Consider the following 26,360-nt stretch of genomic DNA (forward strand, 5'->3'; position numbering starts at 1 on the left):
TTTTCATTAAAAAAGAATAATTGCTTTTGTTTTTGTTAGGTTACACAGGCAGTCTGTTGAAACAGCCAGGAAGCGATTACTTGAATATCAAACTATGTTAAAAGGAAGGTGCCCATCGATGTCAGCTCCATCACTGATAACTGATTCTGTCATATCAGTGCCGTCATGGAAATCTGAGAGACCAACTGCTATATCAGAGCATTGGGATCAAGGTCAGAGACTCAAGTTGAGTCCTGACAAATACCAACCCATACAACCTGTACAGACCTCCAAATTAGAACAAGATCATTTTCAAGTAGCGAAACAAAATCACTTTCCACAAAGACAGGTGGAAACAGCAGAAACATCAGGAGCTTCAGATACTTTAACCAATCAGTCTTTAGAATCACAAGAACATCTGAGGCAATTCTCTCAGACTGAAACACAACAGAGAGACTATAAATTGGTCCCCGAAAATTCTGAGACACTTTCAAGGGCTTTGTCACATGACAGGCGGCTAATATCACAGGATGCTAGAAAAATATCTGAAACATTTAGGGCAACAACTTTTCAAAGTTTAGATTCCCAACAATTGTTCTCAGAGAATAGTGAAAATATATCTTCCCATCTAACTGAACCTTCTTCATTTGTACCACTGGTACCTCAGCATTCTTTTAGTTCTCTGCCTGTTAAAGTTGAATCAGGAAACATTCAAGAACCCTTTTCAGCCATGAGCAAAAGTACAGTTTCTACAAGCCATTCTATAATCAATCAAATGTATGATAGGCCTTTACTACCCTCAGAGAATATCACAGTCCAGCAAGGTAATATGAAGGCTCTCCAAGAACAGTTAGACCTACAGAAGAAAGTTCTTCAGGCAAGACAGGAAGCTCAGGAACAGTTGCTTTTGTGCAAACAGAAAGAATTGGAACAGCAAACTGGCCTCTCGGTATTCCTTCCCTTGGTAACTCCAGATTTATCTGCTTTATTGCCTTCTGCCAAAGCAGATTTGGGGAGAACGAAGGAATCTTCACCAACCAAGAATAATACTGCAGTTTCCTCAGACCATCATGTGATCTCACAACTTCAGGATAGGCTTTTGAGTCTTTCACAGCCTATCCTATCACAGCAAAATAATTTTAAATTTCTCCAAGAGCAGTTGAATATTCAGAAGGATAGCCTTCAGGCTAGGCGAGAAGCCCAGGAAGTATTGTGTGTACATAAACAGAGTGAATTAGATGGAAGAGTATGTTCTGAACAGGCTGAGCCCTCTTCTTTCCCATTTCAGGTAGCTCAGCATACATTTACTTCACTACCATCTACTGATACGAAATCTGGAAAAACACAGGAGCAATATTCATCTAAGAGCGATAAAGGACTTGTTTCCTGCCAATCTGACATCCCCAAATCTCAGGATGGGTCTTTGAGTTTCCTACAGCAGTTCCTACCTCTACATGATAGTTTGAAGTTGCTCCAAGAACAGTTGACTAAACAGAGGGATACTCTTCAGGCTAGGCATGAAGCTCAGGTGGAATTACTTTTACATAGACAAAGAGATTTGGGGGACAGTAAGTCTGGGCCAGTGAGCTCTTCATCCTCACCAGTGGTTGTTCAGCATTCAGTTGCTTCACAAGCTTCTGCTAAAGCTGAGCCTAGGAGAATTCAGGAGCTTTATTTATCTGAGAAGGAGAAGGTAGTTCCCTCCAGTCATTTGATAATCCCAACATTTCAGGATAAGTCTCTTAGTTTTCCACAGCATAGCCTGCCACAGCAAGAAAATTTGACAATACTCCAAGAACAGTCACAAATACAAAGGGTAATACTTGGTGCTAAAGAAGGAACTCAGGAATTTGTACACACAGAAAGTGAATTGGAGAAAAGGATTTCTTCTGAACAGACTGGCACCTCTTCATCCCTCTCCCAGGTAGATGAATCTGAGAGATTCCAGGAATGTGTATCAATCAAGAGTGACACTACCATTCCCTTAAGCCATCCTAAAATCCCAAGATGTCAGGAAAGACTTTTGAGAGTTTCACAATGTATACTACCTCTACAAGATAATTTGGAGGAACACCAAGCATGGCTAGACACTGAGAAAGAAGCCTTTCATTTCAGCCAGAAAACCCAAGAAAACACAGCTTCTGAACAAAGTGGCTCATCTTCATTCATACCCCAGTTGATACAGCTTTCATTTACCTCGTTAGCTTCAGCTGAGTCTGGCACAATCCTGGAGCCTCTTTTAACAGAGAGTGAAAGTAAAATTTTTTCAGGCCACCTTCAGATCCCACAATTGCAAGATAGACTTTTGAGGATATCGCAACTTATCCAGCCTCAACAAGATAATTTGAAGGCACTTCAAGAACAGTTAGCTACACAGAGAGAAGCCATCATTCTAGCTAGACAAGAAGCTCGGGAAGAATTACTTTTACATCAACAGAGTGAATGGGAAGGAAGAATATCTCCTGAGCAGGTTGACACCTCTTCCTTACCCCTAGTACCACAGCATTCATTCACCTCATTACCTCTTACTGAATCTGAAAGAAACCAAGAACCATGTTCAATTAACAGTGATAATATGGTATCCTCAGGTCCCTCAGAGATAACATTGCCTGATAGGCCGTTGGGCTTATCACATCTTGTTTTACCTCAACAAGATAATTCGATTGCACTCGACGAACACTTGCATGCACAGACAGATTTCCTTCCTTCTATTGAGAAAACCCAGAAAGAACTGGTTTTGTCACAACCATGTAAATTTGAGGAAAAGGTATCTTCTGAGCATTTTATCCAGTCTCACCATGGTGATTTGCAGGCACTTCAACAGCAGTTGGATACACAGAAGAAAGCCATTCGCTCTATACATGAAGTCCAAGAAGAATTGCTTTTGCAAAGATTAAGTGAATTGGAGAAAAGAGTATCATCTGAACAAGTTAGCTCCTCTTCATTCTTATCCCAGGTAGTACTGCCTGTTGTTGACTCTGAAAGAACCCAGAAGTCTTTCCCAACCAAAAGTAATGATACTGTTCCCTCAAGTCATCCTGAGATCCCAAGATTACAGGATAGACTTTTGAGTTTATCACAGCCTATTCTGCCTCAGCAAGATAATTTGACAGCACAATTGGATGCACAAAGGGAAGTGGTGTATTCTTATGAGAAACCCCAGGAAGAACTGCCTTTAAACAAACAAAGAAAGTTGAACAAAAGTGAATCTGCTGAGCATACTATCCCCTCTTTGTTGCCACCCAAGGAAACAGAGCATTCGTTTATTCCACTACCTTTTGCAGAAGCTAAACCTAAAAGCACTTGTGAATTGTATTCATCCCAGAATGAACATGCAGCTCCCCCAAGTGGTCCTGTGATCCCAGGGTTTCAAGATAGACTTCTGAGTTTTTCACAGCCTGTCTTAGCTCAGCAAGATAACTTGGGACTTCAGAAGCAGTTGGATCTACAAAGAGAAGTTTTGCATTATAGCCAGAAAGCCCAAGAAAAATTGCTTGTGCAGAGACAAACAGCATTGCAGCAGCAGATGCAGAAACATGAAGAGACTTTGAAGGATTTCTTTAAAGACAGTCAGGTATGTTTTAAACCTGAATAATAATGAAACAATAGAAGCTTAAACCGAAATCAGTTTTTAATACTAGTATTACAAGTTTTCAATTATTGAGAATAAGTAGTTTGACCTTAACTGTGCTTTGGTTTTCCACCCTAAATGATATGGAAGTTAAAACAAAAATCAATCCACCCACATGGTATTTATGAGGTTAAGAGTTACGTGAAGCCCAATTAATTTATTTTTTTTATTTTCTTTTGTTTTTTCTTTTTCTTTTTCTTTTTTTTTTTTTAAGACAAGGTCTTGTTCTATTGTCCTGGCTGCGGTGCGTTGCACCATGTCGGCTCACTGCAACTCCCACCTCCTGGGTTTAAGTGGTTCTTGTGCCTCAGTCTCCCAAGTAGCTGGGATTACAGGCGTGCACCACCATACCTGGCTAAATTTTGTATTTTTTTTTTTTTAGTAGAGATGGGGTTTCACTATGTTGGCCAGGTTGGTCTGAAACCAACTTCAGCCTCCCAAAGTGCTGGGATTACAGGTGTGAGCCACCACACCTGGCCCGAATTTCAGTTAATTTCACATGCAAACACACCACAAAACAATGTAGATTCTTATTTTGGAGTTTTGTTTTAATGCATTTTAAGCTTACTGTAAGATTAAAATTGTAAAAAAATAACTGGTTAGCAGAATTTATCTTATGCAGCAACGGACATTGTGCTCTTTGTTGACATATACAAATCAAAATCAATACCATCCTTTTTTCTCAAGTGACACTATTATGGCTTGGTGTAAAACTGGCAATGATTTTAGGCTGATGTAGAGCTGGACCTGCTGCTTATATCTGAATTGTTCATAAGACTCTGGCCCAGTGACTCATTCATAGTTGCCCTACCGGGGAGACAAGGGTATATTCTAAATTTGAATGTATCCTTTTTATTTTAAAAGGCCAGTTCCGCTGGGCATGGTGACTCAGGCCTATAATTCCAACACTTTGAGAGGCCATGGCAGGTGGTTCTCCCAAGCCCAGGAGTTCAAGACCAGCCTGGGCAACATGGCAAAACCCTGTCTCTACAAAAAATACAAAAATTAGCCAGGCATGGTAGCATGTACCTCTAGTCCTAGCAACTCTGGAGGCTTACGTGGGAGGATGACTTGAGCCCAGGAGGTTGAGGCTGCAGTAAACCATATTATGCCACTGTACTCCAGCCTGGGTAATGAGGGAGACCCTATCTCAAAAAAATAAATAAATGAAAGGCTACTTCCTAAATTTATTATTTAGTCTAAATAGAATTCTACAAATCCTTTAATGTAGAAAAGAAGCTTAAGTTGGGTTTAGGAAGAGTTAACGTCTAGAGATTTACTGGTCATTTAAAGGAAAAGTAATGGCAAAAGAAAAGCAGAGGGAAATACTCAAATATAATCTCTTACGGAAAGATGCAATGGAGGCTAAGTTTTTTTTGTTTTGTTTTTTCTTTGTTTGTTTGTTTGTTTTTGAAATGGAGTCCTGCTCTGTGACCAGGCTGGAGTACAGTGGCGTCATCTTGGCTCACTGCAACCTCTGACTCCCTGGTTGAAGCAATTCCTTTGCCTCAGCCTCCCGGGTAGCTGAGATTACAGGCATGTGCCACCAGGCCCAGCTAATTTTTGTATTTTTTATAGAGACAGGGTTTTGCCCTGTTGCCCAGGTTGGTCTTAATCTCCTGACATCATGATCTGCCCGCCTCGGCCTCCCGAACTGCTGGGATTACAGGCATGAGCCACTGCACCTGGCTGGAGACTAAGTTTTTAAGTCCAAGGCTGTGAATGGTTGTATTTTCTTTCTTTCTTTTTTTTTTTTTTTTTTTTGAGACGAAATCTTGCTCTGTTGTCCAGGCTGCAGGCTGGAGTGCAATGGCACGATCTCGGCTCACTGCAACCTCTGCCTCCCAGTTTCAAGTGATTCTCCTGCCTCAGCCTCCTCAGTAGCTGGGATTATGGGCACGCACCACTACGTCCAGCCAATTTTTGTATTTTTAGTAGAGATGGGGTTTTACCATGTTGGCCAGACTGGTCTTGAACTCCTGACTTCAGGTGACCTGCCCACCTTGGCTTCCCAAAGTGCTGGGATTACAGACGTGAGCCACGGTACCCGGCCAAATGGTTGTATTTTCAGTGGAAATCCTTTTGGCATTAGAAGCATATCTTATTTTTTATATATAGATAAAAATGTAAAGTGTGATTGATGGAACTGTTTATTTGGTTGACTTTCTAATTTAAGAAGGGAGATAAAAATCTTATGAATACTTCTTCACATGATCCCCCAACTTGTGTTTCCCCACCCTCATCGCCACTTTTTCAGATAAGTAAGCCCACAGTTGAAAATGATTTAAAAACCCAGAAGATGGGACAGCTCAGAGAGTGGTTTCCTAACACACAAGATCTAGCAGGAAATGATCAGGAAAACATTAGGCATGCAGATAGGAACAACTCTGATGATGATCATTTGGCTTCAGACGACACTAGTGCCAAGCAAAGTGGTAAGATAATTGTGTTTAATTATTTCACTGATTATTCCTTGTTTTCATCCCCTGTAGTTTGCTAGTTGAAGAAAAGTTAGAAGTATGTTAATAGATTTTGTATTGTACCCAACCTTGTCATTGACTTAATAGGTGAGCATCTGGAAAGAGATCTGGGGAGAAGATTCTCAAAACCACCTGTAGCAAAAGTCAAGTGTGGTTTGGACTTAAACCAGCATGAACTTAGTGCGATACAAGAAGTAGAGTCACCAGCAAGTGGCAGAACTTCTCTACTAGGTAAATAGATGGTTTGATAAAATAAGATTTTTAAATAATTTGCCAGTTTTCTACTTTTTTTTGAGATGGAGTCTTGCTCTGTTGCCCAGGCTGGAATGCAATGGTGTGATCTTGGCTCACTGCAACCTCCACCTTCAGGGTTCAAGCAATTCTCCTGCCTCAGCCTCCCGAGTAGCTGGGATTACAGGTGCCCACCACCACACCCAGCTAATTTTTGTATTTTTAGTAGAGACAGGGTTTCACCGTGTTGGCCAGGCTGGTCTTGAACTCCTGACCTCAGATAATCTGCTCGCCTCAGCCTTCTGAAGTGCTGGGATTACAGGCGTGAGCCACCATACCTGGTCTACATTTTTTCAGAGTGTAAAATGTTTTTTGTTAAACTTATAGCAGAAAAGGGAGATTGGAAAAAAAAAAAGAAACCTAGACTGACTTTTATGAAAAGGAAAAAATGGTTTATGTAAACAGTATTTAAAATTAGGACTTAAGGAAATGTGGCATGGGTAATAACTATGACTATACAGTTTCTTTATCTTGTTTATGGGGAAAACAACTTATTGTAGACAAAAATTTTTTGATTTTCTGTGTTCTGACACTATTGTTCCCTCTGCTTCCTTTCATGTCTGCCTTCTAAATGTGTTTCTTTAGGATACACTCAGGTTGTTTTTTTTCTCTTTTCCTTTGTCACTTTTTACTTTCCTACCTTCATTGCTCTTTTCTTGTATTTTTATAGGATTATTATGCTTAAATCCTGGCTTTATGGTCAATTAGAACAGATATATTTATTCACTGTACTACTTTCTACATGCAGGTGTCAGAAAAAAATATTAAAACACCCATCCCTGTAATTCTTAATCAATAGTCTTATGTGAATTTCATAATTCTTTTTAGAATTCAGATTCACTAAATAATTTTCTCGATCAAACTTATCAAAATAAATTATTTTTTAAAGGGGAAAATTAGTTTTGTCAATAGAAAGGTACTTAAAAGTTGTATCCTCGTTAGTATAGTAGTTGAAAAAAAAAGCTGTAATGTTAATATTAGCTGTTTTGATCTTCAGCTATAAAATATTGTACCTGTGTTTCTGAGCGTTTGAAAGAATTAAGGGAGGTATGCCAGGTGCAGTGACTCACACCTGTAATCCCAGCACTTTGGGAGGCTAAGATGGGAGGATTGAGACCAACCTGGTATAACACAGTGAAACCCCATATGGTGGCGCTTGCCTGTAGTTCCAGCTACTTGGGAGGCTGAGGTGGGAGACTCACCTAAGCTCAGGGGGTTGAGACTGCAGTGGTTTCTTTTAAGTCTAGGAATAAGTCTAAATAAGTCAAGATCCCTAGGTAGGTGAACTAAAATCCCTACCAAAACCCCCAGTAGGTGAACTACCGGGCCCTCATGATCTTTCTCTTCCTCCCAAGACTTAGTAAGTGTCATTTGTTTGGTAAACTTATTCAGATTTCCTTCTCATGAAATCTTGTTCTCATCATAGCCTTTACCATACTTCTTAGGGTAATACTTGTATCATCATATTACATGCAAGTAATTTAAAAAGGGAAATAGCGCTCAAAGGTATAACATGAAACAGCAGTTCTTCCTGCCCCCTACACACCCTTTAATACCACTCACCAGAGGCAGTTACTTTTCAAGTCTTTTAAGTATTTCTTCTTGTATTTACTTCCATAGTTGCAGTGGGTTTAAGCAAAAATTAAGCTAAATTATCATTATGGTGATACATAGACCTTTTTCACTGCTGAGTTCATTAGTATATTATGTGATTATATTTTATTTTTCTAAACTTTTTTTCGTGTAGTAAATTGTCTTCTTTAATTTGCTTAAAGTTTTTTTAGAGTGTCTGTCTTTCCACTTTCTACTACTTCAGTTAAATACTTCTCAGTATAATGTAGTTTGGACTATTTTCTCTTTGTGTGGAACACCTTTTAGTTGGAAGTTTTATGGGCCATGCTATGCATTCTTAACAAGGGTGTTTTTCCCCCTACAGGGATAAAAATTGGTTCTTGGGGAGGTGAAAAAAACTTTTTATATGTACAAAGCACAAATATGCATAAACAGATATGCAGTATATTTGTGGTTATTAAAACTGAATGAGGATAGAGGCAGTTTGAAAAGGAAAAGTCTAAAAAGACTCCTTAAGGGATGATAAAAATAAGGTTGAGAAATACTGATCTATATTGATCTTTCCATTTTTTCTTCTCTTCCTTGTAGTTCATTTCTTTTTCTTTGGGTTTTGTTTTCTGGGCAAATTTTCTTAATTTTGTCTTCTGACTTTTCTTTTGAACTTTTGATCAAATTGTAGTTTCTAAAAGGTTACTCTTTTTCTCTGATTATTTTCCTTTTTTATAGCATCCTGCTGTTGTTTCATGGATGCAGAATATCTACTTCAAATATTTATAGTGGATTTTTTGGTTTGGGGTTTTATATTTTTTGTTTGAGTTCTTTCATTTTTGTTGTCTCTGTCTTATACTTTAGAGCCTTTCCTCTAATATCTTCATATTTGAACGGGATGCTAAAAGGCCAGTTGGAGGTTTTGTCAGGGTGAGGGGCCATATATGCTGTTGGACTTTATTAGAAAAAGTATGGCTTTGTAGAGAGGACACTCACCTTAGTATCTGTCATTCCATTCCTTGAGGGAAGTTTAGTTTATTCAAAGAAATACCTTCTAAGCTTGATATAAGCCTGGCTGTTGATATTATTGAGCCAGACCTAAGAGATCTGGATTGAGGATACAGACTTTGTTTTAATGCCCTCTGATTTCCTTATGGCATTCTGTCACCCCCTTCCACTCTTACCTCCTTTCTGTGTCTGATCCCCTGGACCCCAGAGTGTATCAGATTCGGTTTCTCCGGAGAATAAACCTTTAGTTTCCTCTGGAGATGTTGTTGATGGACAGGGATCTCAGGAGAGGGATATAAGTCTTCCAAGTACATAGTCTTAAATGTTCTGTTTTTAGTTTCCTGCTGCATGTAGTCCTTTTGTAGTAGTGCCTAGCACCCTTAATTCCCCAGTTTTTGGGGGGATGCTTTATCAAAATATAACCTTCAAATAAGTGCACAAATCATGTTTGTTTCAGTGGTTTATCACTGTAATCACACCCATGTAAACACCACCAGGTCAAGAAGTGGAACATTAGAGAACCCAGTAAACACTTCTCTTTTACCTTCTCAGTTATCATCCCCTCTCTTCTAAACCATATCTTGATTCTTATACCACAAATTAGTTGTGGTTATTTTTGAACTTTATGTATAAATTGTGAATGCATGTTATAATGGCTGGTAAATTCTCCATGAATTTTCTTTGTGATTAGTCAATACTGGGGCATAATCTGATGTGGTGAGGTAGCAGCATCATTAAAAGCTTAGTAAAATTGAGTACAAATAATGTAAAAGCTTGACTGTGAAAGATAAGGAATTATTTTCTTGCTATGTACTTTAAGTCTTTAAGGGTTTAGATTTCTACCCATAATCTAAATTGGCACTTTAGTTCTAGCTATTAATAGTTCCAGAAACTGAAGTGGAAATTTTTTTTTCCCCCAGGTAAACCAGGTATTTATCAAGACAGAGACCCCCTGAGAGTCTCAATAAGCCGAGAACAAAGTTTCTTTGGGAGCCCATTGGCCTGTGATCCATTTAGTTGTCTTCAACAGGTTGGCCAAGAGAATGTCTGTGGTGATGACTATGATGAAGCAGGTGAGAAATAAATGGAAAGTAGAATTGTATGCACAAGGATACGTGGACAAAAGATATTTATTATTTTGTTATTTGTAATGGTGAAAAATGGTAAATAACCTTAGTTACTGCTGTTAATGGAATCGTTATGATGCACCCTTACTATATTTTTCTATGCAGTCGTTAAATGAGTAATTTTGCTTTTAAATTGTTTTACTAAATACCAGTAAGAAGTTTATCAAGGTATGAGTTTTATACAATTGGCAGCATCCGTAAATTTTATCTTTAAGCTTATTTGTAACAATCCATATCTAATTAAGTACTGTTAAATATTTTAAAAAGTCTATCTGTGGGCATTCTAAATAAGCTCATTTATGTTTATTTCTAAATATTTGGAAAATAAAGATAATTACAGGGAAAAATATTTAAATCACTTCATCCTAACACCCAAAGACAGCCAATGTTAATCTTCTCACTTCTGAATTTATATATATATATATAACACAGGATATTTTATATATAATTTGTGTACTGATCCTACAAAGCATAATTGTAGTACTATTTTATTAGTTGTAAGGCATCTTTTAAGAAGTTACATTTTGGCCAGGCACAGTGGCTCACGCCTGTAATCCCAGCACTATGGGAGGCAAAGGCTGGCAGATCATGAGGTCAGGAGATTGAGACCATCCTGGCTAACACCATGAAACCCTGTCTGTACTAAAAATACAAAAAATGGGCAGGTGTAGTGGTGGGCGTCTGTAGTCCCAGCTAGGCAGGAGAATGGTGTGAACCTGGGAGGTGGAGCTTGCAGTGAGCCGAGATCAAGCCACTGCACTCCCGCCTGGGCGACAGAGCGAGACTCCATCTCAAAAAAAGAGAGAAGTTACGTTTTATAGCCAGATTTATTTTTATTTTAGCTGTACATCTACTTAGATAATTGATATCTTGTATCTATAGTTGAGTGGAATGAGAGATGAAGGAAAGGGATATTCTTTTGAGGGTTTATAAAAAAATTAACTTCAATATCTCCTCTTTAAATTGTGGATTAAAATAACTGTAAAGGATATAATTTTCAGTGAACTATAATTTTTGACATTTTAAAATAAAACATTATTTTTTAATTTTTAATTTTTGTGGCTACATAGTAGGTGTACCTATTTATGGGGTATATGGGATAGTTTGATAGTGGTATACAATGTATAATATTCACATCATGGTAAATGGGGTATCCATCACCTCAAGCATTTATACTTAATTACAAACAATTCAATTACAGTTTTAGTTATTGCAAAATGTACAATGAAATTATTCACTATAGTCACCCTGTTGTGCTAGCAAATACTAGATTTTATTCTATCTAACTGCTTATTTATGCACATTAACCATCCCCACTCCCCAAACGACCCCCAACTACACTTCCCAGCCTCCGATAACTCATTGTTCTACTCTCTATCTCCGTGAGTTCAATTGTCTTAATTTTGGGTTCCCACAAATAAGTGAAAACATATGAAGTTTGTCTTTCTGTGCCTGGCTTATTTCACTTAACATAATAACCTCCAGTTCCATCCATGTTATTGCAGATGACATGATCTTGTTCCTTTTTATGACTGAATTGTACTCCATTGTGGTGTGTGCCACATTTTCTTTATCCATTTGTTTGTTGATGGACACTTAGGTCACTTCCAAATCTTGGCTGCAGTTAACATGGGAATGCAGATATCTCCTCAGTATACTGATTTCCTTTCTTTTGGGTATATACCTAGCAGCAGGATTGCTGAATCATATGGTAGCAATATTTTTAGTTTTTCGAGGAACGTCCAAACTGCTCTTCATAGTGGTTGTACTAATTTACATTCCCACCAACGGTGTTCCCTTCTTACCACATCTTTGCACAACATTCATTATTACCTGTCTCAGATAAAAGCCATTTTAACTGGACTGGGAGGATATCTCAAAGTAGTTTTGATTTGCATTTCTCTAGTGATCATTGGTGTTGATTGAGCACCTTTTCATATGCCTGTTTGCCATTTATTCTTCTGAGAAATGTCTGTTCGGATTTTCTGCCCATTTTTTAATCAGATAATTAGATTTTTTCCTACAGAGTTGTTTGAGCTCCTTATATATTCTGGTTATGAATCCCTTGCCAGATGGATGGGTAATTACAAACATTTTCTCCCATCCTATTGGTTGTCTCTTCACTTGGTTGATTGTTTCCTTTGCTGTGCAAAAGCTTTTTAATTTGATGTGATTCCGTTTGTCCATTTTTGCTTTCGTTTCCTGTGCTTGTGGGGTATTGCTCAAGAAATCCTTTGCCCAGACCAGTGACCTGGAGGGTTTCCCCAATGTTTTATTTTAGTAGTTTCAAGTTTGAGATCTTAAATTTAAATCTTAAATCCATTTTGGTTTGATTTTTGTATATGGTGAGAGACAGGGGTCTAGTTTTATTCTTCTGTATATGGATATCCGGTTTTCCCAGCACCATTTACTGAAGAGACTCTCTGTTCCTCCATGTATGTTCTTGGCACCTTTCTCAAAACTGAGTACACAGTAAATGTATGAAATTGTCCCTGGGTTCTCTATTCTGTTCCATTGATCTGTGTGTGTCTATTTTTATGCTAGTACCATCCTTTTTTGATTACTGTAACTCTGTAGTATAATTTGAAGTTAGGTAGATTCCTCCAGTTTTGTTCTTTTTGCTCAGGATAGCTTTGGCTATTCTGGGTCTTTTGTGGTCGCATATAAATTTTAAGATTTTTTTTCTATTTCTATGAAGAATGTCATTGGTATTTTGATAGGGCTTGCATTGAATCTGCAGATTGTTTTGGATAGTATGGACATTTTAATAATGTTGGAATTCTTCCAATCCAGGAACATGGAATATCTTTCCATTTTTTGTGTGTCCTCTTTAATTTCTTCCATCAATCTTTTACAATTTTCGTTGTAGAAATCTTTCACTTCTTTTGTTAATTCCTAGGTATTTAATTTTCTTTGTAGCTGTAGTAAATGGGATTACTTTCTTGATTTCTTTTTCAGGTGATGTGCTTTTGGCATATAAAAATGCTGTGGTGAAAGTGGGCATCCTTGTGTTTCAGATCTTAGAGGAAAGGCTTTCAGGTTTTTCCCTATTTGGTATGATACTAGCTGTGGGTCTGTCATATATGGCTTTTATTGTGGTATATTCCTTCTGTACCCAGTTTTTTAAGGTTTTTATCATGAAGGAATGTTGAATTTTATCAGATGCTTTTCCAGCATCCATTGAAATGATCATGTGGTTTTTGTCCTTCATTCTGTTGATAGGATATATCACATTGTTTGTTTTGCATACATTGAACCATCCTTGCATCCCCGGAATAAATTCCACTTGGTCGTAGTGAATGATCTTTTTAATGTGTTGTTGAATTTGATTGCTAGTATTTTATTGAGGATTTTTGCATCAGTATGCATCAGAGATATTGACTTGTAAATTTTATTTTATTGCGTCTTTGTCTGGTTTTGAGATTAGGGAAATACTGGCCTTGCGGAATGAGTTTGGCAGTATTTCTTCCTCTTCTGTTTTTCAGAATAGTTTGAGTGGGATTGGTATTAGTTTGTCTTTAAGTGTTCAGTAAAATTCAGTGGTGAAGTGATGGTGTCCTGAGCTTTTCTTTGCTGGGAGACTTTTTATTTCAGCTTTGATCTCATTACTCGTTCTTGGTCTACTCAGGTTTTGGATTTCTTCATGGTTCAACCTTGGTAGGTTGTATGTGTCTAGGAATTTATTCATTTCTTCTAGTTTTCCAATTTTGGCATATAGTTGCTAATAGTAGTCTCTAATGATCCTTTAAATTTCTGTGGTACCTGTTATAATGTCTCCTTTTTCATTTCTGATTTTATTTATTTGGGTCTTCTCCTTTTTTTTATAATTAGTCTGGCTAAAGATTTGTCAGTTTTTAAAATCTTTTCATAAAACCAATTTTTGGTTTCTTGATCTTTTGCATTATTTTATTCATTTCCCTTTCATTTATTTCTCCTCTGATCTTTATTGTTTCTTTTCTTCCACCAACCTTAGGTTTGATTTACTCTTGCTTTTCTAGTTTTTTAAGATGCATTTTTAGGTAGTTCATTTGAATTTTTTCTTCTTGTTTTATGTAGATACTTATAGCTATAAATTTCCCTCTTAATACTGCTTTTACTGTATTTCATAAGTTTGGGTATGTTGTGTCTCCATTATCATTTGTTTCAAGAAATTTTCAGTTTCTTTGTTAGTCTCTTCATTGACCCACTGGTCATCCAGGAGCCTACTGCTTTAATTTCCATGTGTTTGTATAGTTTTTATCTTGTTACTGGTTTCTAGTTTTATTCCACTGTGGTCAGAAAAGATAAGTGTTATTATTTCAGTTTTGTTTTTGTTTTTGTTTTTGTTTTGAGACAGAGTCTAGCTCTGATATCCAGGCTGGAGTGCAGTGGCACGATCTTGTCCCACTGCAGCCTCAACCTCCCGGGCTAAGGCAATTCTTCTGCCTCTGCCTCCCGAATAACTGGGACTGCAGGCATGTGCCACCATGCTTAGCTAATTTTTGTATTTTTAGTATAGATGGAGTTTCAACCATATTGGCCAGGCTGGTCTCAAACTCCTGACCGCCCAGGAACAAGTGATCCGTCCACCTCAGCCTCCCAAAGTGCTGGGATTACAGGCGTGAGTCACCACCCCTGGGCTATTTGAGTTTTTTTGTTTGTTTGTTTTGAATGTTTTAAGCCTTGTTTTGTGGCCTAACATGTGGTCTATCTCTGACAATGATACATGTGCTGAGGAGAAGACTATGTATTCTGTAGCCATTGGATGAAATGTTCTGTAAATATCTATTAGGTCCATTTGGTCTATGGTGAAGATTAAGCCCAATGCTTCTTTGTTGATTTTCTGTCTGGAAGATCTGTCCAATGCTAAAAGTGGGATGTTGAGATCTCTAGCTATTATTTTACTGGGGTCTAGCTATCTCTTTAGCTGTAATAATATTTGCCTTATATATCTGGATGCTCCAGTGTTGGGTGCATATATATTTATAATTGTTATATCCTCTTGCTGAACTAACCCCTTTTCATTATATAATGATCTGCTTTTTCTCTTTCTATGGTTTTTGTCTTGAAGTCTTTTTTTTTTTTCTTTCTCTGTCACCGAGGCTGGAGTATGGAGTACAGTGGTAGGATCTTGGCTCACTACAACCTCCGCCTCCTGGGTTCAAGCGATTCTCCTGCTTCAGCCTCCCAAGTAGCTTGGATTACAGGCATGTGTCACCACATCTGGCTAATTTTTGTATTTTTAGTAGAGATAGGGTTTTGCCATATTGGCCAGTCTGGTCTCGAACTCCTGACCTCAGGTGATCTGCCCACCTGGACCTCCCAAACTGCTGGGATTACAGGCATAAGCCACCACACGGCCAAAGTCTATTTTTTCTGATGTAAGTATTGCTACTCCTGCTGTTTTTTGGTTTCCATTTGCCTCTTTTTCCATGTTTTTGTTTTCAGTCTGTGTTTCTTTATAGGTGAAGTGTATTTCTTATAGGTAACAGATCATTGGATCATTGGATCTTGTTTTTTTTTAGCCATTGAGCCACAGTATGTCTTTTGCTTGGAGAGTTTAGTCCTTTTACATTGAATGTTATTATTGATAAGTAATGATTTACTTTTGTCACTTTGTTATTTGTTTTCTGGTTATTTTGTGGTCTTCTCTTCCTACTTTTCTTTCTTCTGTTTTGTTGTTGTTATTGTTGTTTTAGTGAAGGTGATTTTCTCTGGTGGTATGTTTTGATTTCTTGCCTTTTGTTTTTTGTGTATCTGTTGTATGTTTTTGAGGTTACCCTGAAGCTTGCAGATAATATCTTATAACCCATTATTTAAAACTGATGACAACTTAACAATGACTGCATAAACAAGCAAAGAGAAAACTAATAAAAACCCTGTACTTCAACTTTGTGTCCCTGCTTTTTAACTTTCTGTTGTTTCTATTTATGTCTTATTGTACTGTCTATATCTTGAAAAGTTGTACTTATTATTTTTTATCTGTTCATCTTTTTGTCTTTCTGTTTAAGTATGATTAGTTTACACAAAACAATTACAGTTTTATAATATTCTGTGTATTTCTGTGTACTATTACCAATGATTTTTGTACCTTCAGATCATTTTTTATTGCTTACTAATGTTTTCTTTCCTATTGAAGAACCCCCTTGATTATCCCTTGTAGGACAGGTCTGGTTTTGATGAAATCCCTCAGCTTTTATTTGTCTAGGAAAGTCTTTGTTTCACCTTTACTTTTGATGGATATTTTTGCCAGATATACTATTCTAGGGTAAAAGTTTTTTTCCTTCCGCACTTTTAATGTGTCATGCCACTCTCTCCTGGCCTGTAAGGTTTCCACTGAAAAGTCTGCTGCCAGACATTGGAGCTCCATTGTATATTATTTGTTTCTTTTTCTCTTGCTGCTTTTAGGATTCTTTCTTTATCCTTCACCTTTGGGAATTTGATTATTCAATGCCTTAAGGTAGTCTTCCTTGGGTTAAATCTGCTTGGTGTTCTCTATTCCTCTTGTACTTGAATATTGATATTTTCCACTAGGTTTGGGAAGTTCTCTATTATTATCCCTTTGAACATACTTTCTCTCCCTGTCTCTCTACCTTTTCTTTAAGGCCAATAACTTGTAGATTTACCCTTTTAAAGCTATTTTCTAGATCTTGTAGGCGTGCTTCATTCTTTTTAATTCTCTTATCTTTTGTCTCCTCTGTGCGTTTTCAAATAACCTGTCTTCAAGTTCAGTAATTCATTCTTGTGCTTGATCAGTTCTACTATTAAGAGACTGATCCATTCTTCAGTATGTCCATTGCATTTTTCAGCTCCAGAATTTCTGCTTGATTCTTTTTAACTGTTTCACTGTCTTCATTTTATTTATCTGATAAGATTCTGAATTCCTTCTCTGTGTTATCTTGAGTTTCTTTGTTTCCTCAAAACAGCTATCTTTGAATTCTCTGTCTGAAATGTCACATATCTGTGTCTCTGGGATTGGCCCCTTGTCCCTTATTTAGTTTGGCGAGGTCATGTTTTCCTGTATGGTCTTAATGCTTGTAGATGTTCATTTGTACCAGGGCATTAAAAAGTTAGGTATTTTTTTCTTTTTCTTTTTTTTTTTTTTTTTTTTTTTTGAGACGGAGTCTTGTTCTGTCACCAGGCTGAAGTGCAGTGGCACGATCTCAGCTCACTGCAACTTCTGCCTCCCAGGTTGAGGCAATTCTCCTGCCTCAGCCACCCAAGTAGCTGGGACTACAGGCACGTGCCACCACGCCCAGATAATTTTTGTATTTTTAATAGAGACGGGGTTTCACCATGTTGGCCAGGATGGTCTCAATCTCTTGACCTCATGTTCCACCCGCCTCAGCCTCCCAAAGTGCTAGAATTACCGGCGTGAGCCACCATGCCCTGCCAAGAGTTAGGTATTTCTTATAGTCTTTGCAGTCTGGGCTTGCTTGTACCCATCCATCTTGGTACAGTTTTCTGAGTATTCAAAGGGACTTCAGTGTTGTGATCTAAGTTTTTGGTCCCTGCAGCCATGTCTTCATTAGGGGATACCACAAGCTCAGTAACACTGTAGTTCTTGCAGACTCATAGAGGTACTGCCTTGGTGGTCTTGGATAAGATCCAGAAGAATTCTCTGGTCTACCCAGCAGAGACTTATTCTTTACCTTCCTGTCTCCCAAACAAATAGTCTCTCTCTCTCTCTCTCTCTCTCTCTCTCTCTCTATCTCTATCTCTATCTCTCTATCTGTGCTGAGCTGCCTGGAGCTGGGAGAGGGGTGACACAAGTACCCCTGTAGCCATCATCTCTGGGACTGTGCTGGGTCAGACCTGACCCAGCACACTACTGGGTCTTGCCAAGGCCCACTGCAACCACTACCTGCCTACCATCAAGGCCTTCATTCAAGGCCCTAGGGCTCTGCAGTCAGCAGGTGGTGAAGCCAGCTCGTCTTACATCCTTCCCTTCAGGGCGGCAAGTGGCCCTGGGCAAATGCAGAGGTGTTGTCTGGGAGCCAGTGCCTGGAATCAGAATCTTTAGAACTCTATCGGGTACTCTACTGTGGCTAAGCAGGCACCAAAACCAAAAGTCCTTTCCACTGTTCCCTTCCCTTCCCTAGGCAAAGGAGTCTCCCCTTGTCCACCACCACCACAGGCCTATGGAGAGTACTGTCATGGTACTACTGATAATCACTTAAGGCCCAGTGGCTCTTCAGTTAGCTTGTTGTGAATGCTGCCAGGCATGGGACTCTTCAGGGCAGTGGGCTTCCTCCTCTCTGACCCAGGGTAGGTTCAGTATCGGGGGAAACCAGCCCCCGATATTTCACATAGGTTCTTTTCTATTTCCCTAAGTGTTGGCCGGTCTGAGAAATAAAGGGAGACAGTACAAAAGAGAGAAATTTTAAAGCTGGGTATCCAGGGGAGACATCATATGTTGGCAGGTTCCGTGATGCCCCCTGAGCCGTAAAACCAGCAAGTTCTTATTAGCAATTTTCAAAAGGGAGGGAGTGCACGAATAGGGTGTGGGTCACAGAGATCACATGCTTCAAGGGCAACAAAAGATCACAAGGCAGCAGGTCAGGGAGAAACTAGAATCACTAATGAACTTCCATGTCCTGCTGTGCATGCATTGTCAGGGTTCAAGAGCAGAGAACCGGTCTGATGAGACTTCGCCAGGCTGGAATTTCCTAATCCTAGCAAGCCTGGGGGCGCCGCAGGAGACTAGGATGTGCTTCATCCCTATCTACAACTGCATAAAGGCAGACGCTCCCAGAGCAGCCATTTTAGAGGCCCCACCCTGGGAATGCAGTCTTTTCCTGTGGCTGTTTATTATTAATATTCCTTATTGGGGAAAGAATTCAGCAACATTTCTCTTACCCGTTTTCGGTAATAATGTAGCAGGATGAGCCGCAGACAAAACCTCTCAGACACCGAGTTGTAGAAGGAAGGGCTTTATTTAGCTGGGACCATCGGCAAGCTACCGTCTTAAAATCTGAGCTCCCCGAGCGCACAATTTCTGTCCCTTTTAAGGTCTCACAATACTAAAGATTTTACATGAAAGGTCGTGATTGATTGAGCAATCTAAGGGATATGTAACAGGGGTTTTATGCACTGGTGGTCAGAGTGAAACAGAACAGAACAGGGAGTTTCACAATATTCTTCTATACAATGTAGTTGATTTTTAACTACTAGGTTTAGGCCAGGCAGGCCCCGGCCTGGTTTCGAGCCTGGCGCCAGGCTGCCTATCTGGTTTCACTTTCTTGTTTTTTTTTCTTAAAACAGGTACTGAGTATAAAACAATATAAAACAATAAGAGAGGGTCTCTCTCTTCCCTCAGTAAGAGAAATATGGCTCTGTCCTGCCTGGCCCACAGGCAGCCAGACTTTAAGGTTATCTCCCTTGTTCCCTGAAAATCGCTGTTATCCAGTTCTTAAGGTGCCCAAATTTCATATTGTTTAAACACAACATGCTCTACAAACAATCTGTGCAGTTAGCACAATCATCACAGGGTCCCGAGGCAACATACATCCTCAGCTTACGAAGATGTCGGGATTAAGAGATTAAAGACAGGCATAGGAGATCACAAGAGTATTGATTGGGGAAGTGATAAATGTCCATGAAATCTTCACAATTTATGTTCAGAGATTGCAGTAAAGACAGGCGTAAGAAATTATAAAAGTATTAATTTGGGGAACTAATAAATGTCCATGAAATCTTCACAATTTATGTGGTTCTGCCGCTGCTTCAGCCGGTCCCTCCGTTTGAGGTCCCTGACTTCTTGCAACAGAGATGGCATCTAAGAGCCAAGGCCTGGAATCGGGGACCTCAAGATCCCACTTGGTGCTACTCCCCACTGTGGCCAAGCTGGTACCTCAACTGCAAGGCAAAGTCCCCTTTATTCTTCCCTCTGCTTTTCTCAAACAGGAGTCTCTTATAGCCATCACAGCTATGAATATGCTGGGTCACACATGAAGCCAGCATGTCTCAGAGTCCTCACCTAAGGCCCATGGCATATACTACCTGGCTTCCACTGCTAGGACCCAAGGACTTTTTAGTCAGCAGGTGATGAGTCCTGCCAGGACTGGATCCTTCCTTTCAAGGCAGCAGATTCTCTTCTAGCCCAGGATGTGTCTATAAATGTCGTCCAACAGCTAGGTCCTAGTATGGGGACCTCATAAATCCGCCCAGTGTCTTATTCTTCTGTGACTGAGTGGGTATTCAGTTTGCAAAACAAAGTCCTCTTTATTCTTCCCCCTTCTCTCCTCAAGCCAAAGGAGGGGGTCTCTTTTGAAGCTGTGAGCTGTGCTGCCTGGGATTTGGGGAGGGGTGGCACAAGCACTCCCTTCGCCACCCTAGCTGGTTTTCACTAGGTCGTGTGACCCCTCCAAGTCTACAGGCTCTGAGCCCAGCACAGCACTAGGACTTGCCTAGGAGTTGCAGTCTTTGTGGCCTAAACAGCCTTTCAAGTTTATTTAGGACTCCAGGGCACTAAATTTAGCCCGCAGTGACAAGAGTTGCCAAAACTCAACTTCCAACTGCTAGAGTGGGTACTTCCCCTCTGGCTAGGGCTGGTCTAAATGCTCCCTCCATGGGCATTTGCTGAGTTCTGCCTGGTGCTGGCCACACTGAGTTCCAATGCAAAGTCCCAGAATGGCTGGGCTCTCCTTCCCCCAAGCATGCAGATTCTCTTTCCGCACCATGTGGCCACTGTCTGGAGATGAGGGAAGGGTGGTGTTGGCATTTCAAGACTGTCTTTGCTGTCCTCTTCAGTGCCTCTGTCAGTGATATGAAGTGAAAACCAAGTACTGTGATTGCTCACCTGATTTTTGGTTCATATGAAGGTACTTTTTTATATAGTTGGTGTTGCGGAATCAGGAGGACCAGAGAGAGTGTATACAGGAGGATGTATACAGTACTTGGGGTATATACAGGAGGACCAGAGAGAGTGTATACAGAAGGATGTATACAGTACTTGGGGTGTATACAGGAGGATGTCTTTATTATTGAGTGCACTCAGACCCAGCAGACTCAATGTCCAAAGACTGGGCGCAGAACAAAGACAGTACTTGGCTTTTATACACATTTCACAAAAGAGGGTGGGCTAGCTCCAAGCAAGCTTACAGCAGCGTGAAAGCAGGGATACAGAGGCAGGACAAAGACAGTTAATCAAATTGTAACAGGTTCATAAACCGTTGCTATGCAGCCCGGATGTCCATTATCTAGTTTTGCTCTGAAGAGCCTTGCACTGGTTTATCTCATAACCTTCACTATGGTGCCCAGACAGCTGTAGTTCAGGCCTGCTTAGGCTTCTCATGACCTTCGTTGTAATTCTTAGATAAAACAGAATACTTGGCCAGGCACGTGACTCACGCCTGTAATTCCAGCACTTTGGGAGTCTGAGGCCAGCAGATTACAAGGTCAGGAGATCGAGACCATCCTAGCTAACACGGTGAAACTCTGTCTCTACTAAAAATACAAAAAAATTAGCCGGGCGTGGTGGCGGGCACCTGTAGTCCCAGCTACTCGGGAGGCTGAGGCAGGAGAATGGTGTGAACCCAGGAGGCAGAGCTTGCAGTGAGCTGAGATCGCGCCACTGCACTCCGGCCTGGGCGACAGAGCAAGACTCCGTCTCAAAAAAAAACAGAATACTTGAAGTTATTAGTTACAGAGAACAAGAATCTATAAACTCATACTATAAAACAAAGGAAAACTTGTTTTTCTTCTCCTTATGTTGAGGGAGTGCTGGGAGGGAGAGTCTCCAGAGCACATTAGATAATATTATTAAGACTTTTCCTGGGTCTGGGCTGTGCCTGTTGCTGCCTCTGGGACAAGTCAGCCTAATACAGGAAAGCTTATTTCTCTTTAATTTTATTTTTCTTTAATTTCCCACCTCAGTTGCCAACTTTGAAGTTCCTGTGATGAGGACAGTTGGTGGAAGCTTCTATTCATCTCTCTTGCTCTACCCCCACCCCGCCCCCGCATTACTCTTTTTTATTTACACAATGGATATTTGCATTTTCTTTTTATTCTACTCGTTGATATCCTCTAGCTGAAGACTACGAGGAACACAACTATAGTTGAACAAAGCTGAGTGGCTGACCTGTTGCAGTGAGGGGGAATGCATACCCTGGGCAACCACGAGGCATCTCAGTAAATGGATATTTAGAAAGGACTTACAGGATTTGTGCTTGTTTTAGGGGATTGGGAGAAGGATTCGAGGAAACAGGGCTTTTTGATTATTAGTATTGGATGTTGTCAGGAAGCAGGTGTAATTCTGTTTCGGTACCTGAAAAGTTCTTATCTGGGAGGTGGTATGAATGGAAGTGAAGCTAAAGTTGTAACTGGTAAAACAGCAGCAGTCACTCCTATTAGCCAGGATGAGGGAATGCTTGGCCATTCTTGTGGTTTAGACAGTATTCATGGTTTTGTCTGTGTTCAGATGTGGTTACAAAGGGTCTCATTTTTTTTTTCTTTATCATGGTCACAGAGTGGCCGTTTCTGAGATTGGCATTCCATGGAATTGTTGATGTTTAACAGAACACCAGGGCCTACCTGATAGTGTCTGGTCAGCTCCTGGATACCAGGGACACCTTTTCTCTTTCTCAGAATCATTCCCAGATTCAGATTGTTTCAATTTTATTTTATTCTATTTTGAGACAGGGTCTTGCTCTGTCACCTAGGCTAGAGTGCAGTGGCACAACCACAGCTCATTGCTGCCTTGACCTCCCAGGCTAAATTGATCCTCCCACCTCAGCCTCCTGAGTAGCTAGGACTACAGGCATGCACCACCCCAACGGCTAATTTTTTAATTTTTTGTAGAGACAGGGTCTCACTGTGCTGTCCAGACTGGTCTTGAACTCCTCCTAGGCTTCAGCAGTCCTCTCACCTTGGCGTCCCAAAGTGTTGGGATCATAGGCGTGAGCCACCACGCCTGGCCCAGATTGTTTCCATTTTAGAAAGGTCTGTCTTGTTACTACTGTTCCATTGTTTCCACCCCACACCTTGATTTAATAGATTTTTTAAGATGGAGCCACTAACTGCAAGCTTTGTACTGTCTGCCTTTGTAGGAAAACAGGAAATGGTGCTTTCCTGCATGGCATGAAAAGATAACAGTAAGGTGTTACTTTCATTATGTCACTTTCCCTTTTTAGGAACTGTTATCAGTGAACCACATCCCAAATATGACAGTTATTTCTCTTCAGCTTTCAGGGACCTATCCACTGAATCTTTGAACATCTTCAGTGACTCTGATCTTGCTCCTTTCTCTCACTTTTATTTTTCACTTCTTACTACTACACAAATGCTGTCTTATTCATTCATCCCTCCACTGAGGGAGTCTTCTAGTTATATTACAGATAACAGTAAGTAATTGTAATTATTATTATTGAATTGAACAACCCAGATTAGCTTCTCATTTCCCAGTTAGCTTTTAAAATGAGCTGCTTACGAATAGAAGAAAAAATAAAATCTCACTATAAAATTTCACCAGCCAACCTGGGCGACAGAGCAAGACCCTGTCATCCAAAAAATATATTGCATTTAAAGACAAATATCAGCCAGGCGCGGTGGCTCACATCTGTAATCCCAGCACTTTGGGAGGCCGAGGTGGGCAGATCACAAGGAATGAGTTCAAGACCAGCCTGGCCAATATGGTGAAACCCCATCTCTACTAAAAATACAATAATTAGCCAGGCGTGCTGGTGCGCACCTAGTCCCAGCTACTCGGGAGGCTGAGGCAGAAGAATCTCTTGAACCTGGGAGGCAGAGGTTGCAGTGAGCCAAGATTGTGCCCCTGCACTCTAGCCTGGGTAACAGAGTGAGACTCTGTCTCAAAAAAAAAAAAAAGACAAAGATTTGCTATTAGCTTTGTTTCTGCTTCATTAACCATAATATATATTATTTTATGAATAAATATCTGTACTCACAGATAGATGTGTACGTGTGTGTGTGAGGTTTTTTTAATTTTTATTTTATTATTTTATTATTTTTTCCTGTTTTTTTTGTTTTATTTTGTTTCAAGGCACAGTTGTTCACACTGTTGCCCAGGCTGGAGTGCAGTGGTGTCATAGCTCATTCAAAATCCAAAATCCTGGGCTCAAACCATCCACCTGCCTCAGCCTCCGAGATAGCTAGGATTACAGGAGCATGCCACCATGCCCAGCTAATTTTTTATTTTTTTGTAGAGATGAGGTCTTCCTAGGTTGTACAGACTGGTCTGAAACTACTGACCTTAAGCAATCCTCCAACCTCAACCTCCTGAGTTGCTGGGACTACAGGGGTGAGCCACCGTGCCTATCTGTTTGTTTACTAGGTCTACATTTGAAAACTAATTCTCCTGGTCCGAATGTAATGAGTTATCTCAATTGATTATTTACAGTCACAGATCGAACTCTTTGTTATATTCTTTTCCCTCTTCTCACTACTGCACTTGATTAGTCTTTAAAAAAATAAAATGAATGATTAATAATTCTTAAACATTTAAGAAATATGCCTCTAATGTGCATACCTTCTAATATCATTGAGATTATGAAGCAGAATTTTGTTTATATTCAGTGAAGCAGTTTTAATTGTATTTTTCAGAGCCACAGACTACAATATGTCTTGGTGAGCTTTCGCACAAGTGTCAGTTGGTCACTTGGAATAAGAAGGAAAATAAGCTCATAATACATGAGTTGTTAATATGAGACAGAAAGTATAATTTTAATGTTTTAATATATCAAATATAATTAGGAATAATTCATCATAAAAGTAATATACGTTCATTGTGAATTTAGAAAGCTGTAAAAAAAAAAGCTGGGCGTAGTGGCTCATGCCTATAATCCCAGCTACACAGGAGGCTAAGGCAGGAGGATCACTTCAGGCTAGGAGTTCAAGACCAGCCTGGGAAACAACAAGACTCTGTCTCTAAAATAATGAAATAAAATAATAGAAGGCACTAAAAGGTACAGTACAAGTAAAAATTACTCCTTGTGCTACCATTCATAAACAACCACTGGCTACAGTTTGGTGTGTTTTTTTGAGACAGTTTGGCTCTGTTGCAGAGGCTGGAGTGCAATGGCACATTCTTGGTTCATTACAACCTCTGCCTCCCAGGCTCAAGCAAGCCGCCCTTCCACCTCAGTCTCCTGAGTAGCTGGGACTACAGGTGCCTGCCATCACGCCGGGCTAACTTTTGTAATTTTTGTAGAGATGAGGTTTCACCATGTTGCCTAGGCTGGTCTGGAACTCTTGAGCTCAAGTGATCCGCCCACCTCAGCCTCCCAAAGTGCTGGGATTACAGGTGTAAGCCACTGTGCCTGGCACTGGTGTTTTCTTTATTGTCTCTTTTATATGCATGTTTTCTCATCTTTAGGACGATACTGTGTTTATGATTTAATATTCTTGCTTTTCCACTTAAAATAGTGGCAAAAGCATTTCTCATCACACTGGTTCTTTTCTAGCTTGTAGACCTAATATTCAAATTTCTTAAAGCATTTTATTCATAAAATAACAATAGCCACAGTTTTCCAGGAAAAACTGACTAGTGAAATGTTTTTAACAAATAAGGTGAATTTTTTCTTTCATCTAAGAAAATACAACTTTAAGAAGCAAAATGAGAAAGTAGATTGTAGAAAAGCAGGGAATGGTGTCCTGTGGTGCTAAGAATTTGATTTGTCCTATCCCAACTATATTTTTCTCCCATGTTGAACTCCAAAATCCGTTTTTCAGTTAAGGTGAAGGAATCTGTTGTTGAAAATCATGCAGTGTTAAGTTATGCTGTGGAGGAAGAACATACATATTTGGGTCCAACTGTGAAGCCAGATGATAAGGTTAGTAATGTCTTAATGTTCACTCGATTTTTAGAGCTGTTTGGCTTTGATAATTGTCTTCTGTTTAGTTTACAGAAGCTATATTATAACATTAAAGTCCATATTATCTGAGATCTGCTTTTACTGAAGTGGATCAATGATGAAACTAGCCAAATCTGAGCATCAGAAGGCTTTCCAGTCTACCTGATGCATGATCTCTACAGTTCTGAGAAGCAAAACTATAAAACAATGTAAAACAATAAGGGCATATGTTGGGAGTGTGTGTGTGTGGGTGTGTGTATGTGTGTGTGTGTGCATGCACATGTGTTTATAAAGATAACAGCTGTAGGAATGAATGAGATTGAGGGTGGGGGGGTGCGTATGTATGTCTATGAAAGCCTAATCATTTCTGGGCAATGATGAAAAGGTTTTACTACTGATCTTTGTAACTATGAAGGTTTCTACACTTGACCTGAGCTCAGAAATGACAACTGCTGGGGTTGGTGATTTGGGGTTTTCCTACATACTACTTGCT

The 26,360-nt window shown here is 39.7% G+C and overlaps 1 protein-coding gene and 2 non-coding genes across 17 annotated transcripts in view; all 3 read left to right on the forward strand.

Annotated features, from left to right (window-relative positions):
* Window positions 1-26,360, forward strand: part of CEP295 (centrosomal protein 295) — a 69,998-nt gene that overhangs the window by 35,234 nt on the left and 8,404 nt on the right. For 10 of the 15 annotated variants that reach the window (XR_012423606.1, XR_012423609.1, XM_074015069.1 and 7 more), the window contains 5 exons: window positions 40-3,553; window positions 5,868-6,045; window positions 6,178-6,321; window positions 9,870-10,022; window positions 25,746-25,846. Coding sequence is in view for 11 of the 15 variants with exons in the window: in XM_074015069.1 (XP_073871170.1) it covers window positions 40-3,553; window positions 5,868-6,045; window positions 6,178-6,321; window positions 9,870-10,022; window positions 25,746-25,846 (4,090 nt within the window). In the remaining 4 variants the exon portion in view is untranslated. Of the gene's footprint in view, window positions 1-39; window positions 3,554-5,867; window positions 6,046-6,177; window positions 6,322-9,869; window positions 10,023-15,157; window positions 15,437-23,104; window positions 23,257-25,745; window positions 25,847-26,360 lie in introns of those variants that run through there. The other 5 variants (XR_012423607.1, XM_065528853.1, XM_074015068.1 and 2 more) reach the window with 3 other exon arrangements.
* On the forward strand, window positions 25,978-26,057 carry LOC123568945 (small nucleolar RNA U2-19). The gene has a single exon (XR_006692496.1). It is a non-coding gene; the product is annotated as a small nucleolar RNA U2-19 (small nucleolar RNA).
* On the forward strand, window positions 26,237-26,306 carry LOC123568944 (small nucleolar RNA U2-30). Its single transcript, XR_006692495.1, has one exon. It is a non-coding gene; the product is annotated as a small nucleolar RNA U2-30 (small nucleolar RNA).

The sequence above is a fragment of the Macaca fascicularis genome, chromosome 14, assembly GCF_037993035.2.
Source record: "Macaca fascicularis isolate 582-1 chromosome 14, T2T-MFA8v1.1".
NCBI classification, from domain to species: domain Eukaryota; kingdom Metazoa; phylum Chordata; class Mammalia; order Primates; family Cercopithecidae; genus Macaca; species Macaca fascicularis.